Source organism: Dipodomys spectabilis, unplaced genomic scaffold, assembly GCF_019054845.1.
Source record: "Dipodomys spectabilis isolate Male_0828 unplaced genomic scaffold, ASM1905484v1 ptg000273l, whole genome shotgun sequence".
In the NCBI taxonomy this organism is placed as follows: Eukaryota; Metazoa; Chordata; class Mammalia; order Rodentia; family Heteromyidae; genus Dipodomys; species Dipodomys spectabilis.
Window position 1 is genome coordinate 4166992 of NW_024870950.1, and position 17267 is coordinate 4184258.

Here is a 17267-nt window from a genome sequence, read left to right on the forward strand (position 1 = left end):
CCTAGGCCCTGAGTTCAAGCCCCAGAACTGGCAAAAAAAAAAAAAAAGGTAGAAGCTGACATTCATTTTCTCCTCAGAGGGACCATATTAGGGTGATCTGAGTGTCACAAAATCCCCAGGCCCTACCCTCTGCTGTAGTCAAGGCTCAGGTCTGAGGCAGCCTCCAGTCCCTAGTCCCTAAAGGGTAAGATGGACTGAACTCCATCCCTCGAATTCTGTCATGGAATTGTAGAGCAAAGAGGGTCTGGAGTGGTGTGGGAGAAGGTACTTCCTCCTGGGCCCCTCTGCCAGCTCACAGGGTTAGTTTCGCTATCTTGGGCCTACTGTAGTAGCAGAAGAGGCAATGGGCATCTCCAAACTATAGTCCATGAAATGGACTGTAGGAGAGGTTTGGGCAGGGACTCAGTAGTAGAGAGAATTCCCATCTCTGTGGACATGATCCTTGGTCCACATCTCTGCTAATTTGACTTGTGCTCCCAGAATCCCTAGAATAGCAGGTTCCGTCGCACTACACAGACACTTCTGATGGAAGGTGGCTGATACTGTAGTGCCCTGTCCTGCCCCCAGCTGAAGGGGTCGTGGCCCCCCCCCCCCCCCCAGCTGGTTCCCTTGACTGATACAGGAGGCTGGTGAGGCCCAGCCCTTACCATTGTAGGAGAGGCGAGGTTTGCTCAGACACATTATAAAGTGCATTTCCATCTCATCAGAAGCCACAGACTTGGAGCAAATGGGGCACTTGAAACCTGAAAGAGAGGAAAATGGTAAATATCTTCTCCAAATCCAAATATCCACCATAAATATCGAACACTCTGTGATGACCATGTGTGGAGTCAGCCACTGTACACAATGGCAACGTGAACGGACCTAGACCTGACTTTTCTTCATAAGTCCTTGAGGCTTTGTTTGCATTTGGGGGACAGCTTTCACTAAGGCTTTCCTTATCACATACCTCTGGTAATCCCTTTAGAGGTCACTGATACCTGACATGAGTTTTTCAGTCCTGAGGCTTGAACTCAGGGCCTGTGCACTATCCTTAAGGCCGAGCTCTACCACTTGAGCCACAGCTCTACTTCCAGCTTCTTTGGTAGTTGATTAGAGACAAGAGTCTCATCCACCAACCCAGTAAGTACCTTCATCCCTCACCCAAGGGCTATGGCAGCTGTCTTTGAGAAGTGTTAAGAGCAGTTGGTGGCCCTCCAGAGTGCTCCCAAAAGTCACTACGTGGCCCTCCAGAGTGCTCCCAAAAGTCACTATGTGAAACAGCTGATTCAAGGTGCCAGGTAAACAGAGCACAAGGTCTCATGATCTGCCATTTTATCCCCCAAAAGGTTCGGACTCATGTACCCAAAGAGTTTCATCAGCACTGTATCAGGACTAGTGATTCTGACTGAAAAATTTCTGAGTTGAAATCTATTAAGCAAACCTAATCCCTTGATCTATTAAAATATATATATGCATATATATAAACACAAAATGAACTAGTATCAATTTTTTCCATTTTGTTTTTATTGAGATGATTTTTCAAATAAATCAATTCTTTTCCATATAAAGTCTACCCAAAAGATCTATTGCTGTTAAAAAGTTATTGATTTGTCTATATCACTTTGTACATATCACAGCTCTTTCTCTTGTGGCAATGATTTTTACTTTCCTGGTCTGTACTTCCTAACACCCAGCGACTGCTGAGCAGATTTCACTCCTTAAATTGTCCGTCAAGTTTTCTAGACACAGTTTTATTTGACAATAGTAATGACGGTCCATAACATTTCTTAATGAACAGATAAATGGCCAAGTGTTCAGGGGCCACTGGTGCCACTCTGGGTACAGAAGCATTCACACCTTCCCCAGTATCTCGCATGTGGCTGCCTGCTAATCTGTATGGAAAGCTGTGGCTGGATGACTTAAAGTTTTTAAATTCTTTTTCTCAATGATATTGCTTTAAACTATAGGGCAAACACATAAGACATAGGACCTGTTTAAAGACAGATGCTCCATGGCATTGTCCCTACTCCCTCCTAACCCTTTCCTGAAAGATTCTCGGCACTCTGAACATCCCAACTGGAAAGTCTTGGAAATGTCCCAACTCTGGAAACCAGGAAATCAAAATCTTTTTTTTTTTTTTTTCTGCCAGTCTTGGGGCTTGAACTCAGGGCCTAGGCACTGTCCCTGAGCTTCTTTTGCTCAAGGCTAACACTATGCCACTTCAGCCACAGTACTACTTCCAGCTTTTTCTGCTTATGTAGTACTGAGGAATCAAACCCAGGGCTTCATGCGTACTAGGCAAGCACTCAACCACTAAGCTACATTCTCAGCCCAGGAAGCCCAAACTTTGAGAAAAGGCCTTTGTAACAAGTCTGTCAGTAATGAAACCAGAAGACTGCAAAGAAACTTGGGGATGAGGAGGGGTGTTCTATCCTTGACTGTCTGGCATAACTGGATCTAAAATTCACCAGTCTGATTCTTTTCTTTTTTTTTTTTTTTGGGTCCGGTCATGGGGTCTGAACTCTGGGCCTGGGCGCTGTCCCTCAGCTCTTCAGCTCAAGGCTAGCACTCTACCACTTGAGCCACAGCGCCACGTCCGGCTTTTTTCTTTTTGCTTATGTGGTGCTGAGGAATTGAACCCAGGGCCTCAGGCATGCAAGGCAAGAGCTTTACCACTGAGCCACCTTCCCAGCCCCTGGTCTGATTATTTTCTAGCTCAGTTTAGAAATGTACAGATCCAGTGCCACACAAGATGGAGAGATGAAAAATGAACTTGCTCTTGGAAGAATGAAGTTGCTCTTGGGTCTAACCTAAGTCCCTGTGCATTCACACCATTTTTCCTTTCTTCTACTCAACTCAAAAGATTTTGTAAAACTATAAATGGCTACAGGATATCTGTTTGTTGAATTTGCTCAGATATCACCATCTATATAGTCAAGGGCTGGGCTGTAGCAGTACAGATAGAGGTGTTCAGAGAAAACCCTTCAGCCCCAGCTCAAGCATGTTTTGTTCCCTGTGAGATATTCAGGTAATCTGTTACCAGAAAAAGCCTTCCACTTTTTGTGCTGTGTGTGTACCTTTCCTGATAACTCAGAACAAATTCAAGGTTATCCCTATAATAGCACCATTCATTCCCTTGAATTCCCAGGGGATTCCTTGAGTGCAGAAGGGGTTGAGTTACAGCTCAGGTGCTGGCAAGTAGGCCACCCAAAAGGAGGTCTAGAAAGGAAATGTCACCGCAGGGTGCTGGTGGCTCACAAGTGTAATTCTGGCTACTCAGGAGGCTGAGATCTGAGGATTGTGGTTTGAAACCAGCCCAGCCCGAAAAGTCTGAGAGACTATTAATTACAGAAAATGCTGAAGTGAAGCTGAGGCTCAAATGACAAAACACTATCACTGAACAAAAGGTCAAGTCCTGAGTTCAAGCTTTAGGACTAGCGTGCATCCGTGTGCGCATCCAGGCCTGGCCCAGAATTTCCCAGTTCCCAGACTAAAGACCTTTTCATGAGAGAAGAAAAAGTTGGCTCTGAGAAAGAGCTGTTACCTCTGGAGAGGAAACAGCACCATGGCAGTGGAGAGCTGCATTTGAACTGAAGTAGGGTCAGTGACTCTGGGTGTCTTTGTTTTGCACTCCTTTGTAAAATATCACACAAAATAATTCAGGGGCTATTTATTAAGTGAATGAGAAATGGCAAGATGATGGCAGGATGTTACCCACCCCTGCACCACAGGTTCCTCACCTGAAATGGAAGCGGGGAGGAAGAGGGAGAATTAACCTTACTCTTTCTTGCAAAGGTTACATGAGATAAGAAATATGAAAGCACTTTTTTTCTGGTCGGTCGTGGGGATTGAACTCTGGGCCTGGGTGCTATTCCTCAGGTCTTCAGCTCAAGGCTAGTGCTCTACCACTTGAGCTATATATAGCACCACTTCCAGTTTTCTGGTGGTTAATTGGAGGTAAGAGTCTTATGGACTTTCTAGACCAGGCTGGCTTTGAACCATGATCCTCAGATCTCAGCCTCCTGAGTAGCTAGGATTACAGGCATGAGCTACCGGTGCCTGCCGAAAGCACTCTTGAAGGGAACTGAATAAAGTGGTAGCACGTTCATCGAGTTTGGGAGTAGTCACCGGGGAGGAAGGAACACAAGGGGTACAGGAAGGACTTAAGTGGACAAAAGATTAGGGGGATCCACTGATAGGACTGTGTGCATGAGCATACTAGTCTCAGGCCATGCAAATTGTGTTGGGGGTAGCCAGCAGCCATAGTTGCTGGAATCTATGCTGTTTCTTTGAACATGATGCATGACTAATTGCATGGCTAGATGCATGGCAAGCATTTCCTCTTGCCAATGGTAATAAAAGATAGTTTGCATTTACTGACTCATTTGTATGGGCAGCCACTGTGTTTACACACCTTCTCAATGATCACAATATAAATACAAGGTAGGAATTATCATAAGCATTATAAAGACACTAAGCCCTCAAAAGCTCAGGTAAGTTGTTTAAGTTAAGGCAGCTAAGGGAGCCAGAGATAGCACAGGACATCAGGGAGCCTGAACCATGTTGTGCTACCAGCTGACAAGCACAGGAAGCACATGGCAAAAAAGATCACAGATACAGGTCTTTTAAAAATACATATAGGTAGTGGCGCTGTAGCTCAAGTGGTAGAGCGCTTGCCTTGAGCTGAAGAGCTGAGGGACAGCGCCCAGGCCCAGAGTTCAAGCCCCACGACCGACAAAAAAAAATAAATAAATAAAAAATAAAAAAAAATAAAAATACATATATTTGGGGCTGGGAAGGTGGCTCAGTGGTAGAGTGCTTACCTTTCATGCATAGGCCCTGGGTTCGATTCCTCAGCACCACATAAGCAGTAAAAGCAGGAAGTGGCACTGTAGCTCAAATGGTAGAGCACTAGCCTTGAGCTGAAGAGCTGAGGGACAGTACCCAGGCCCAGAGTTCAGGCCCATGACGGACAAAAACAAGAAACAACCAAAAACATGTATTTGCTGGTTCATGCCTGTTATCCAAGCTGTTTAAGAGGCAGAGTCCTGAGCATCCAGGTTCAAAGCTAGCCCAGGCAAGAAAGTCCATGAAACTCTTACCTCCAATTAACTGTCAAATAAAACTTGAAGTAAAGCTGTGGCTCAAGTGGAAGGGTGCTAGTCTTAAGCAAAAAGCAAAGAAACAGTGCCCAGGCTAAGTTCAAACCCCAGGACTGGCATATGCACACTCATGTACACACATACACACACATATACAAAACTCATTTCAAATCTTTTATCTTGTCCCAGCATTTCTTCCACAGAACCCATGTTTCTAGATAATGCCATAGGAAACAAAGGGTAGTTTTCTTCCACTTAAGCAAGCGACAAGAGTTCTACAGCACTAGTTATAAGGTGCTGAGTTTGCCAATGACCTTTAAATGGAAAATAAAGAGCAAGAGGTAAGATGCCCCCACCATTCCTGAAAGGTGATCAGGAAGGATTCTATCACTCTATTGTCCCCATCTTTTCTTGAAATTGTTCAGTCTCTATTGAGCATCAAAAGCCCTATGGAATTATAAATACTATGATATTTATGAACTGCCTGAAGGTTAACATTTCTAGGAAATTTTATTTCCAGTTTGGAAAGAAATTTGAACCAAATGAAAGTCAGCTCTGCAAACAAGATAAACCAAAGGTCTGCAGAATCATCCTGACCACATGATTTCCTCAGAGGCCTCAGCAGTACTTGAGCAGAGTGGATAAGAGAAGCATAATTTTCTTTCCAGAGAGAGCCACAGGTGGATTTCTCAGGACTCTCCCCAACTGCATCTGCGGCCAGATTCTGCCCCACATACCCAGAGGTAGGGGGAGCAGTCACCTGTGCTCTTGGCATTTTCCTCAGTCCCTTCTCTTGTTGGTACAGCTGTTTCTACAGCCAGAGCCTAGCTGCTTCCTAGCTTCTAATAAGAACCTTGCTTAAGTGGAGAATCCTTTGTTATTCAGCCGCCTACCAGAGACCAAAGAAGACAAGACAAGCCTGCACCCGCTACCAGTGACACCTTTCAGGTCCAGGTCAAAGAGGACCACTCAGGAAGGTGGGGGCAATCAAGTTATAAGAACCCTCCCAATCCACTACACCATTTATCAATGTAAGTTAAGAGTTTTCATACTCTGGGGACAGGTGCATGCCTCAATTGCTAAAACTGCAAGACTTCTCCTTTAAGACCTGATTTCCTGGGCAGGACCATGTACAAGCTTCCTGTTGCTCCAGTTTCTCTCCTGGCCCTCCCTCCCAATGCTAATGTGCGCTATTTTAACGGCTGCCCCAGTTCTGCTGTCTCTGGGATCACCTAAAGGTGGAGGAATCAAAAGAAGTAACCAGGTAAAGGGAACCTCCCACCTAGGTGGGGCCTCCAGTCTAGGGGGAGAAAAGTGGTGTAGCCAGGAGCCTGGTGAGCACCACCCTGGTTCCATCCCTACCAGTCAGTTCCTAGTTGCTTGCCTTGGCCTTTCCCTGATACAACCAATAAGACTTGACTCAATGAATTTACTAAATGGAATTTATTATAAATAGATAGTCTTAGAGTTAACAGAGTCCGACATTTCTGTGCTGCAGGTATTATAGTCTTCACTCACAAAGACACAGGTATTTTCTGTCTGTCTACCTTATCTGACTCTCTCAACTAAAAATCAATATACAATTTACCAACTGCTGAGCTAAGGTATGAGTCAGTGTCTCCTGGAGAATATTCTGGATCCGGTTAAAGTCTAGGAGCTCTGGTTTTTAACTTCTTTAAAACCTCTTTTCTGGACAAGGCCCCTGCAGTTCTATGACTGGGTGATAGGAATCATAGGTATTTGGTTAAATACTTTTCTGGGTGTGTTTGGAAGGGTGTTTCCAGAAAAATTAGTATTAGTATTAGTATTCCATTAGTATTCCATACAAAGCACACTGCCCTCCCCAAAGTAGGTAGGCTAAGTGAGATTTTATTCTTCCTCTGGTGCTTGAACTCCGAGACTAGACTTCTCCTACCCTTGGACTAAGAAAAATGCTATCATCAATCCTAATCAGGCTTTCACTCGGACTGGTTAGTATTTCACTGACTTTCCTATCACACATTGTGGGATTTCTCAGCCTCCATAATCATGTGTGTTAAATCCTTACAATCAACCACAACACATTTATATACATGCACGGAGTTTTGTTTCTTTTCTTTTTCTTTGTGGTGGCACTCTGGCTTGAACTCAGGTGCCTCCCATGGTCTTCACTACGCTTTTTCTCTCCCAGCTGGTAATCTACCACTTGAGTCATATCTTAGTCAGTAGTTTCTGTTTCTTTAAGAATTCTAACTAATATCTTTACATATTAAAACACCAAACAATAACATGTGAAAGACTGGCAATATCAAGGGTTGGTGAGAGTGCAGAACTGTAAAGTAACTCATGTAATTTGGGAGAAGGTCAAGTTAGTTCCATATAAAACCATCATACCTAGCCTATGACCGAAGCAATTTCTCATCTACGTATTTATCGCCACCCCCTTCAATGAAAACACATGTTTACAAGTAGACATTTACGAGACTGTTTATCATGGCTTTATTTATAGCAAGCAAAAACTGGCAACAGCCCAAGTGTCCATTAACAGGGTGGACAAAGAAACTGGTACATTCATAGAATATAAAATCAATCAGCAGTAAAAGGCAATGAGCTAGGGACATGTGCAACATGGATGAACATTAAAAGCATACCAAATGGACACAAAGAGCACACTGCAGGATTCCAATTAGAGGAAGTCCTTGGAAAGACAAAACAAATAGACTGTGGGAAAAATCAGAAAAGAGACAGTCTCTAGGAGCTGGGATCAGAGGCACAAATTGACTAAGGAGGTGACATGAGAACTTCCTAAGGTGATGAAAATGTTCTATATCAAGGCGACTGTTTAGATTATATATATGCATGTCTATGTGATATTCATCAAACAAAAACTTCAGAAGAGAGGCTTCACTGAACATCTTCAACCAGAAAAAAAACAACCTGTAAACAAATATTGAACTGCTGAAGCTTTTAAAGATAGCTGAGTTGAAACACATAAACTGTCTTGACTTTTGCGAATACTGGAAATTTTCTTAATGAAACACCGGACAGTGTCAAGATGTGAGCTTGTTGTGAAGACGTGGGCAGAAAGTAGGTGCTAGCTAATGTAAAAACAGTGACACAGAGGTCACACTTCGAATCTTTACATACAGTGAAGTACCTTTCTTCTACTCAGAGCCATATAGATGCCTTGCTTTTTGCATTTCTTTTATCCTTAGAGGACCATAGATGAAATTTCACCATCTTCTAGCTTCTTGGGGTAGCATATAGGAAAACTGGGTTCAATGTGATTTATTTTTCTTTGTAAATAATTTACTTGTTTGGCACGAGAGCCTGAGTTTTCTCTTCATTCTAAATGTTCAGAAATATCACCAGGATATGCTTAGAGATGACTTTTACCTTTCAGTATGCAGACTCAGGTCTTCTTCCTCTTTAGAGAAATTTTCTTTATGTTTTGATATTTCTCCTAATGCTGTCATGATTGTTACCAATTATTTCTAGCTTTTCTTCTACTAGTATATAGTACAACTGTGCTTGCTTGCTCTTTGAAGTTAAGGATGGATTTGGGATTTGCTTTTAGCCAATTAAATGTGAGCAGAAGCCGGTGCTGTGAGTCACCGGGCTACACTTGCAATGCTGCAAGTGATTAGGGAAGCAAGTGGTGAGAAAAAGCTTTTGTCAGTTTGGATTCCTGAGTGACAACTGTCAAGAGTAGGCAGTCACCCCTGTAACATGGGGAAAATGCACTGAGTTAAGCTCTTGAGCTTTGGGGTGTTATTACTACATTATAACCTAGTCCTAGACTATCTTTGTCTGATACCTTCCCTCTAACTTTTTCTTCCTCTGGTACCCCAGCTGCTTATATTTCAAGTATCTCTTCTCCATAGCTTCTCTTAGCATTCTGTGTGTGTGTGTGTGTGTGTGTGTGTGTGTGTGTGTGTGTGTGTGTGTGTGTGTGTGTGTGTGTGTGTGTGTGTGTGTGTGTGTGCGAGCATGCGCACTCTGTGTGTGTGTGTGTGTGTGTGTGTGTGTGTGTGTGTGTGTGTGTGAGCATGCGCACGCGCACACATTGATCCTGGGGCCTGAGTGCTATCCCTTAGCTTTTTCATTCAAGGCTACTACTTGAATCAAAGCTCCACTTCCAGCTCTTTACTGCTTAATTGGAGATAAGTCTCATAGACTTTCCTGCCTGGGCTAGCTTTGAATTGCAATCCTCAGACCTCAGCCTCTTGAGTAGGTAGAATTATAGGCATCAGCCACCAGCACCTGGCTCTGGAGTAACTCTTTCTGGGCCCTGCTTGCCTGCCTGTCCTCTGCTTAACTCAAAAGAAGTAAATAGGGCTGGGAAGGTGGCTCAGTGGCAGAGCGCTTGCCTTGCATGCCTGAGGCCCTGGGTTTGATTCCTCAGCACCACATAAGCAAAAAGAAAAAAGCCGGAAGTGGTGCTGTGGCTCAAGTGGTAGAGCGCTAGCCTTGAGCTGAAGAGCTGAGGGACAGCGCCAAGGCCCAGAGTTCAGGCCCCACGACCGGATCCAAAAAGAAAAAAAAGAAGTAAATAGTTGGCATTGGGAATCAAAGAAATGGACATGTGTTCTAGCCACTATCATCCCAAAATTCCATCTGCTTCAGTGTTCTGCTTTTTCAGTATACATACTTCCTTGGAGCAACAATAATTCACATTTTCAATGTCTGTGTTCCATATTGATAATCTAACATACTGTGCTTAGTTATTTTCTTCCTTTGGGGATTGGGATTCCAAATTTTTATCTACTATGCAGAATCTTTCAGGAGCAATCTCTATTCTCTATAAACAAACTAGATTCCACCCCTGACCTATTTTTGCTGTTTGTGGATCCTGTACTGCCTGGTCTGAAAGAATCAATCCTGACTCCAGGAACCAATCCTGGAGTCAGAAAAACAAAAACAAAAAAAGTATTGTCATTCTAGTAGGCTTGCACCTGTTATGTAGTAGAGTCGTATCTGTGTAGTGCTCTGTCTAGCCTAGAAATGCTTTAAAGCCCAAAGATGAATTCACAAATGGGTAAGGTCATGTAAAATGTGGGGTGACCCTCTTACTGGCTGCATCAATACTGCTTGAATCAGTGAGCCTTGATGGTAAATCTGCTTATTCAGGGAAATTTCCAGTATCTACACATAAAAAGTGAAAAACTATCTCTGGACTCTAAAATGCCATCACTTGTAAGAAGCACCATTATGAACCTTCATTATGAACCTTAGAGAAAGGAGGGAAATAGCTACTAATAATAACTTTAAGATGTGATTGTGTGCAGCACATCCTATTTTGTGTTAGTTTGTGTGCCAGTCCAGGGCCTGGGCATGGTCCCTGAGCTTTTGTGCTCAATCTTGGTGCTCTACAACTTGAGCCACAGTCCCATTTCTGGCTTTTTTGGTGGCTAATTAATTGGAGATAAGAGGCTCATGGACTTTCCTGCCTAGGCTGGCTTCAAACCATGATCCTCAAGATCACAGCCTCCTGAGTAGTTAGGATTACAGGTATGAGCCACCAGTGCCCATTTGCATCCAGATTTTTGAGTTGTTAAATTCTAAGATGTGTATGGCTTAGAACCAATGAATATATGAAAAACACATACTTGAGCAGACTCAATCACACGCCCAATAAAGTTATTCCTGTTTATTTGCTGTAAACCAGAACAGGCTCCATGGGAGCTGCTTCAGCTGGGAACAAAGGGAAGGAATACACCCTTCGTGTGCACTGAAGGGTCCCATTACTCAAACCTGCCCTGCTGCATGGCAAGTCCAGGCTGCAAGTCCAGCATTCCAGCAGTGTGAAGAACAAGAAAAGCATCTGTCAGCAGCAGGAGCTCAAGTACTCACTGGTAATTTTCGTTTTGACATTCTAACCCATTTCTTCCAGGGACAAGGGGTTCCTTAGGAGGGAGAGAATGAGAGGTAGGAACAAGGGCAGGATGATTTGATGGCATGAGCCTAAGCAGGTTTAAGAAGATGGAAATGATTAAAAAAGAAGAAGAAGGGGGCTGGGAAGGTGGCTCAGTGGTAGAGTGCTTGCCTTGCATGCATGAGGCCCTGGGTTCGATTCCTCAGCACCACATAAGCAAAAACAAAAAAACTGGGAGTGGCACTGTGGCTCAGGTGGTAGAGCACTAGCCTTGAGGTGAAGAGCTGAGGGACGCGCCCAGGCCCAGAGTTCAGGCCCCACGACCGACCCCCCCCCCAAAAAAAAAAGAAGAAGAAAAGAAAAGTGAGAGAAGGGGTGGGTTATGAGCAATGGGTGACAATGTTGTCAGACACTTTGTATTCATATACTGTTTTGTAGAATGGGAACTTCTTTGTGCAACCACTTAAAGATAATTTAAACATTTTAGAAAAGAAGATGGAAATATGTCAATCAAGTTCCCAATGTTGATTTATAGTTCCTTGTCACCTGGCTACCATGATCAGGCAGGTTTAGGGGTTTCCAACTACCACCAAAAAGTATGTTGTAAAGTCTTCAGGGGGAACAGTTGACTTGCATTTTGGAGGTGTCTTATTTAAAGAATAGAACATCTGTTAAAGGAGAAAGACTGTATGCAAATCTCCAGCCAGAATTTCTTCTAGTTCTTAGCTATTAGGGATTGCCTACAGATAGGCAATCAGGATAGACATGCGTGGCCAGAAGTGCTCAGTTATTTAGCTGGATACCACATTCTTCTCTCACCTGACCGTCCCACCTCCACGTCAGTCCCCAACATACCACACACCTATGCTCTTTGGACCCCATAACTCACAACTCACAACTGTTGGTGTCTGGGCTATGTCTGAGAATCCTCTTAAGAATGAGTCAATTCCCCAGCCTATGCCATATAAAATCAGCAGCAAAGAGTAGGGCCAATAGCCAGCTCATCTCAAAAAATTAAAACAAAGTACCCAAGGCAACAATAAAAACTGGTCTCTGAGCAAAAAAATGCAGTTATCAGATCTGGAATATCTGTAGACTGTTTCTTCAATACAATAGAAAGCAGTATCATTTCTCCCAGTTGGGAGGGTGGGGCAAATGTTGGAGCAGAATACCCATCTTGCAGGTTGAGCCTCATTCGTAGCAGGTTCCCCCCAACAGAATTCCCCAAAGAAACAGGATTGGCTTAGGAATTGCCCTGCAGTACACCTGCTTCTCCACTGTATATAAAATGTATTCCAAGTCCTTGGATCTTTATTAATATAGTTAAAAAACCTAATCTTTATGTAGCCCTTTTTTTATATTGTGCACGCATGCGCACACATGCAGGTGTGTATGTCAGTTTGGAGGAACAAAGGAGCATTAGAAAAGAAAAGGGACTAGTAGTTCATAGTTCATTTGTGAGTTCCCACTAGCTGATTGGAATTTTTCACTGATGAAAAAGAATATGCTTGAATACTTTATTAGATTATGTTAAGCATAGTATCTGATTCACTAGCAATTGGACAACTGCACTCATATTCAAGCAACTGCTCTTATGGAATAAAACCATTGGCCTGTATGGTACAACTAAACAAAGATTAATGCCAAAGATTAATGCCGGCATTCATGTCTCTGGAGGTCCACAGCTCCCACTATATACAATCCCAGGTTGCAGAACACATGCTGCAATATTAATTTCACAGAAACTATCAGCTCAAGCTTGGGCCCTGGCACACAGTAACACTGCAGGTTTGGCTTTGTGCTTGGATCTAGACTGGCCTCCTCTACATCAGAGCAACCTCTGCACAGTTGTACCTCCAACACTGAAGTAGAGGCAAGAACTCAGATGACACAGTCCTGTAGGACACAACTGTGGCCTGAAATGGCATCTAAAAAAGAAGAAGAAGGAGAAGCCAAAAAAAGAGTAGTCTGGAGTTGCTTTCAAAGCTCAACAGCAGGGCAGCGATCAACCTATCAAAGGGAACTATGCGGAAGCAAAAAGGCCCCCATGCTTCAGCCTTGCTTTTCTGTCACCTACAACTAAGATGATCACTGAGAAAAAAATGCAAAGACCCTATAGAGCTACAAGGTACTGACTCAAAGGTCCAAAGGAATTTCCTGGAGACTCTCTAGACACAAAGCACAAAGGAGAAGGATCATGAACTCTATGCTCCTAAAATAGTGCATAGGCTCTACTAAGGCAAAGTATACTGCTTTATTGTTTTTCCCCCACTCTGGCTCAGATGAATCTAGTAGGTAAAAATGGGAGCAAGGAGGGTGGAAAGCTAACATGAAGGAAGACACCTTGAAAGTTTTTAAATGATCCAAGGTCAAGGGATTCTGAATGATAAGTAAGCTGCTCAGAAAGCACAATGTTTGTGATATGAGTGACCTCAATTAAGCATTTGTCAGTAGACAAAACATTAAGCCAAAGTAGCCTCTGTACTGGACCTTACAAGCACATGCTTATGAAGTAAGAGAACTACATACACTTGAAATGTCTTCCCCGCATTCACAAGAAGACTAGTTTTACATTGATTTTTATATTTCCCTATTTCAAGTCAGCACATAAACTTCTCAGAATATTGGCTTAAAGAACATAAATATCAACAAATGCCACTTACTGAAATGCATGGAAACAATTTAAAACATAAGTATCCAGATAGAACACTATGGCACACAAATGAGTTCAGAATGCTAGTGTTCAAGTGCTGTCTCTCTGTTCATGAATAATAAAGCCAAAGGAAAGTCACTCACTTCACCATCCTGACCTTCCATTTTGTCCTCTGTAAAACAGGAATATTTTTTACCAACCTAACCATGAAATCAGAGCATGTGTGTACATAGCTAAACCAATGTGTGATAGGCAGAATAAAGCCCTCCTTCCAAACTGTCCACATCCCAATCTCCAAACTCTATACATGTCTCCTTATATAGAAAAAAGGACTATGCAGATAAATTAAAAAAAATTTTTTTGGTCGGTTGTGGGGCCTGAACGCTGGGCCTGGGCGCTGTCCCTCAGCGCTTCAGTTAAAGGCTAGCACTCTACCACTTGAGAGTCAGCCCCACTTCTGGCTTTTTCTGCTTATGTGGTGCTGAGGAATCAAACCCAGGGCCTCATGCATGTAAGGCAAGCACTCTACCACTGAGCCACCTTCCCAGACCCAATTAAAACTCTTAAAATGGGAGGAGAATCTCTCTCTCTCTCTCTTGCATCTACCTACTTACCTATCTACCTATCATCTAGAATGGTCTCAGGTTGTGATCCTCCTAATCTTAGCTTCCCGAGTAGCTAGATTTACGCGTATGGACCACTGTACCTATTTTAGGCTTTTTATCTCTAAAATGTAAGAAAACACATGTGCTGTTGAATTTGTGGTCATTTCTTACAGCAACAATAGAAAAAACTAACACAAAATGTTACAGGAAATACAATTATTCTTTCAAAGGACCAGAGTTAAAAAGGAAGAATAGTTGAGGTTCCTCGGTCCTGCTAATAATTATGAACCAAGGTATCTTGGTCAGTTTGGGCTGCAGATAGATTGTTTTAAAAGCATTTTCATCTTACAGTCCTGGAGGTAGGGAAGTCTAAGACCAAAATGCAGGCAAATGTGGTATCTTCTTTCTGATTTGCAGACAACTGCCTTCCTGCTGTGTCCTTAATCGGTGCAAAGTGCTATCATTTCTTCTTCTTCTTTTTTTTTTTTTTTTTTTATCATTTTGAGGGCACAATCCATTATGGGTACTCCACCATAACCAGCATATCTAAAGCCAATTACCTCCCAAAGTTCCCACTGGGGATCAAGGCTGGGACGGGAGTTAGAGGTGGGGCACAAACAGTCAATCACTCAGGGCATGCACCACTAGAAACTGTAGCTAGTAACCACATTCAGGTAGGATAAACAACTCAGTCAGTCTGTCCATTAATACTTATTCTACCTATTAAGTGATAATGAAATATGTCTAAACATTAAATATAACTTTTGGTGAACGAATGAGCCATTAGGGAGGAGGAAACAAATAGCCAGAGAGCTTTCATCCTTTCTTGCTTTTCAAAGCCTTCAGCAGCTAACTAGTGATGCAATGAATACCCGGCTTCTTGACCTGGATCCTCCTGAGATGGGCTCAGGATCAACCTCCAGAAATACTGTCAAGTTCTCAGTCACGTATGTCTTTTTAGGGGTATGGGTCCACAGATTTAGATTGTCCAAAAGGTCTAGAGGCTTACAGCCCCAAAGTCCAGAACCAGTGTTATAATGAGAGGAAGATTATAGGTAGACGATTAAAACACATTTTCCTTGACAGAAGAAGGAAGAACACTGAAACAGGTCTCTAGGGCCCTACCTTTCACAATCAGAGGTCATTTAATACTTGCTAAAGCATGTAAGAGGGGCATTTACAAGATGTTCCATTAAACACATTGCCCTGTGTAAGGAATCAGTGTACATGAGCCATACACTATGCTCTCAATCTCACCTACACCTCTAGCCTCATTTACAATCAAGCACCCAAAGCACTGCTGTTCATCTTGCTTCTTTTCTTCCCGTCCATCTTTAACCTATTCCAATCCTCCAAATCTCCTTCACCATTATTCATTGGTGACTTCTATATAATAGCATCCTAAATTTAATTTGGACTCAGGGCCTTGTAATTGCTACGCAAGTGCTCTGCCATTTGAGCCACACTTACAAACCTTTAAAAAGAAAACCTTTTTTTTTTTTTTTTTTTTTGTTATTGCCACCAACCTATATCCCAGCCCTCACAAAACCTTTTTTGCTTTATTTCTCAAATAGTCTTGTATTTCTGGCTCAGGCTTGCCTTAGACCACTATTCTTCCACCTATGTCTCCCCCTAGCTGGTTACAGACAAACCACCATGCCTAACTTGCTGAGATGAAGGTTTTGCTATTTTTTTTGCCCACACTGGCCTTAAAACATGCTTCTCCCAATCTCTGCCTCCAGAGTAGCCAGGATTATACCATGTCTGGCTAAAGTCACTCTTGAACACTCAGAAACATGTGAAAGATGAGCCTTTTCCCCCACCTGCCCACTCCCTACCAATGTCACACCTGCTTTTTGGCCTCTCTCTGATAGTCGCTTAGTCAACCTATCTAGAAAAGCCCCCACTCTCAACCCTCAGCTCCCACCCATCAGTTTTATTTTCCTCTTAGCAATTACCACTGCTGCACCTGCTGCCTGTTGCCCCCATTACAATATAAGCTCTTTATAGCTGTGTATCCAGAGCCTGGCATGTATGAGGCTCTTGAAGACATGTTAGATGAATGAATATCATACTTGTGGAACTGTGGGGGAAAGGCTAGCGGTGCAACTGCAGGGAGAAAACACATTAAGTCTATATCAGTCTGCTGTCTGAGTCCATTCCCTGAAGAGGCTGCCTGTTCTACCACTCAAGGTTTCAGCAACTGCCACACCCTGGTGAGGGTTAAATAGGACAAGGGAAGCATGCTCAGAGTGGCAGTTAAGAATCCACTGTGGTCATGCTGCTTCCTGCCACCTGGGATTTTGATAAAGGGTACAGATAATCACATGTGCATGTGCCTAGACTGTGACCTCAGTGCCCCTGCCACCAGGCTGGGTTGTGGGTGTGAAGGGATCTGTTTTGGTTATCACCTGGGCAGGACTTGACAGTACTGGAGGGCAGGAAAGAGATCAGCCTCTGCCCCATTCTAAATCAAGTCACACTGGGCAGAAGAACCTGTAGTTTCTCATTCCTCCAGCAAACAATAGCAAATGGGGCCTCTCCATCTACTTCTCCCCACCCCAGCCCACCGGAAGTGTCCCCAGTGCAGCCAGAAGAAAGGTGACCTGCGCTTTCTACCCAGGACAGAATGGAAGGGAACTTCACAGCCATATCCTGGACAATGGAAACTTCTGAATGCTTTAGCAGCCTGATAAATTTCCTTTTTAAAACCCCCTTTTATTATGGTAATTTTCAAACAAATAAAATATAGGATTTAACAATAAAATCCCAGCCTTTTTCTCTCTTCTCTGAATGGTATCACTATAAAATTCTAGAGCCAGGCTGAAAGCTGGTATATCTGAAGCAACTGTTTAACATTTATGGGAAGACAAGTTATATGATTTTAGTCCTCAGGGAACATGGTCTTAGGAAGTTCACTGGTCTATACTCTACCCCACATCTAGGTTCCTTCCCAAAGAAAAACTCATCTAGGTCAATCAGAAGACAGTAAAAGACATTTGTCTCAGCATCATGTCAGGCAGTCCAAATGGTGAATGGGCAGATTCCAGATAGAGCATGTACACTATAAA

At 43.1% G+C, this 17267-nt stretch overlaps 1 protein-coding gene and 1 long non-coding RNA gene across 3 annotated transcripts in view; one reads left to right on the forward strand and one right to left on the reverse strand.

Annotated features, from left to right (window-relative positions):
- Znrf1 (zinc and ring finger 1) overlaps positions 1 to 17267 on the reverse strand; it is an 85698-nt gene that overhangs the window by 10187 nt on the left and 58244 nt on the right. For both annotated transcript variants that reach the window (XM_042700841.1, XM_042700840.1), the window contains exon 2: positions 648 to 743. In XM_042700841.1, coding sequence (XP_042556775.1) covers positions 648 to 743 — 96 coding nt within the window. The remainder of the gene's footprint in view (positions 1 to 647; positions 744 to 17267) is intronic.
- On the forward strand, positions 6263 to 16893 carry LOC122126195. The gene is made up of 3 exons (XR_006150867.1): positions 6263 to 6348; positions 10732 to 10918; positions 16762 to 16893. It is a non-coding gene; the product is annotated as an uncharacterized LOC122126195 (long non-coding RNA).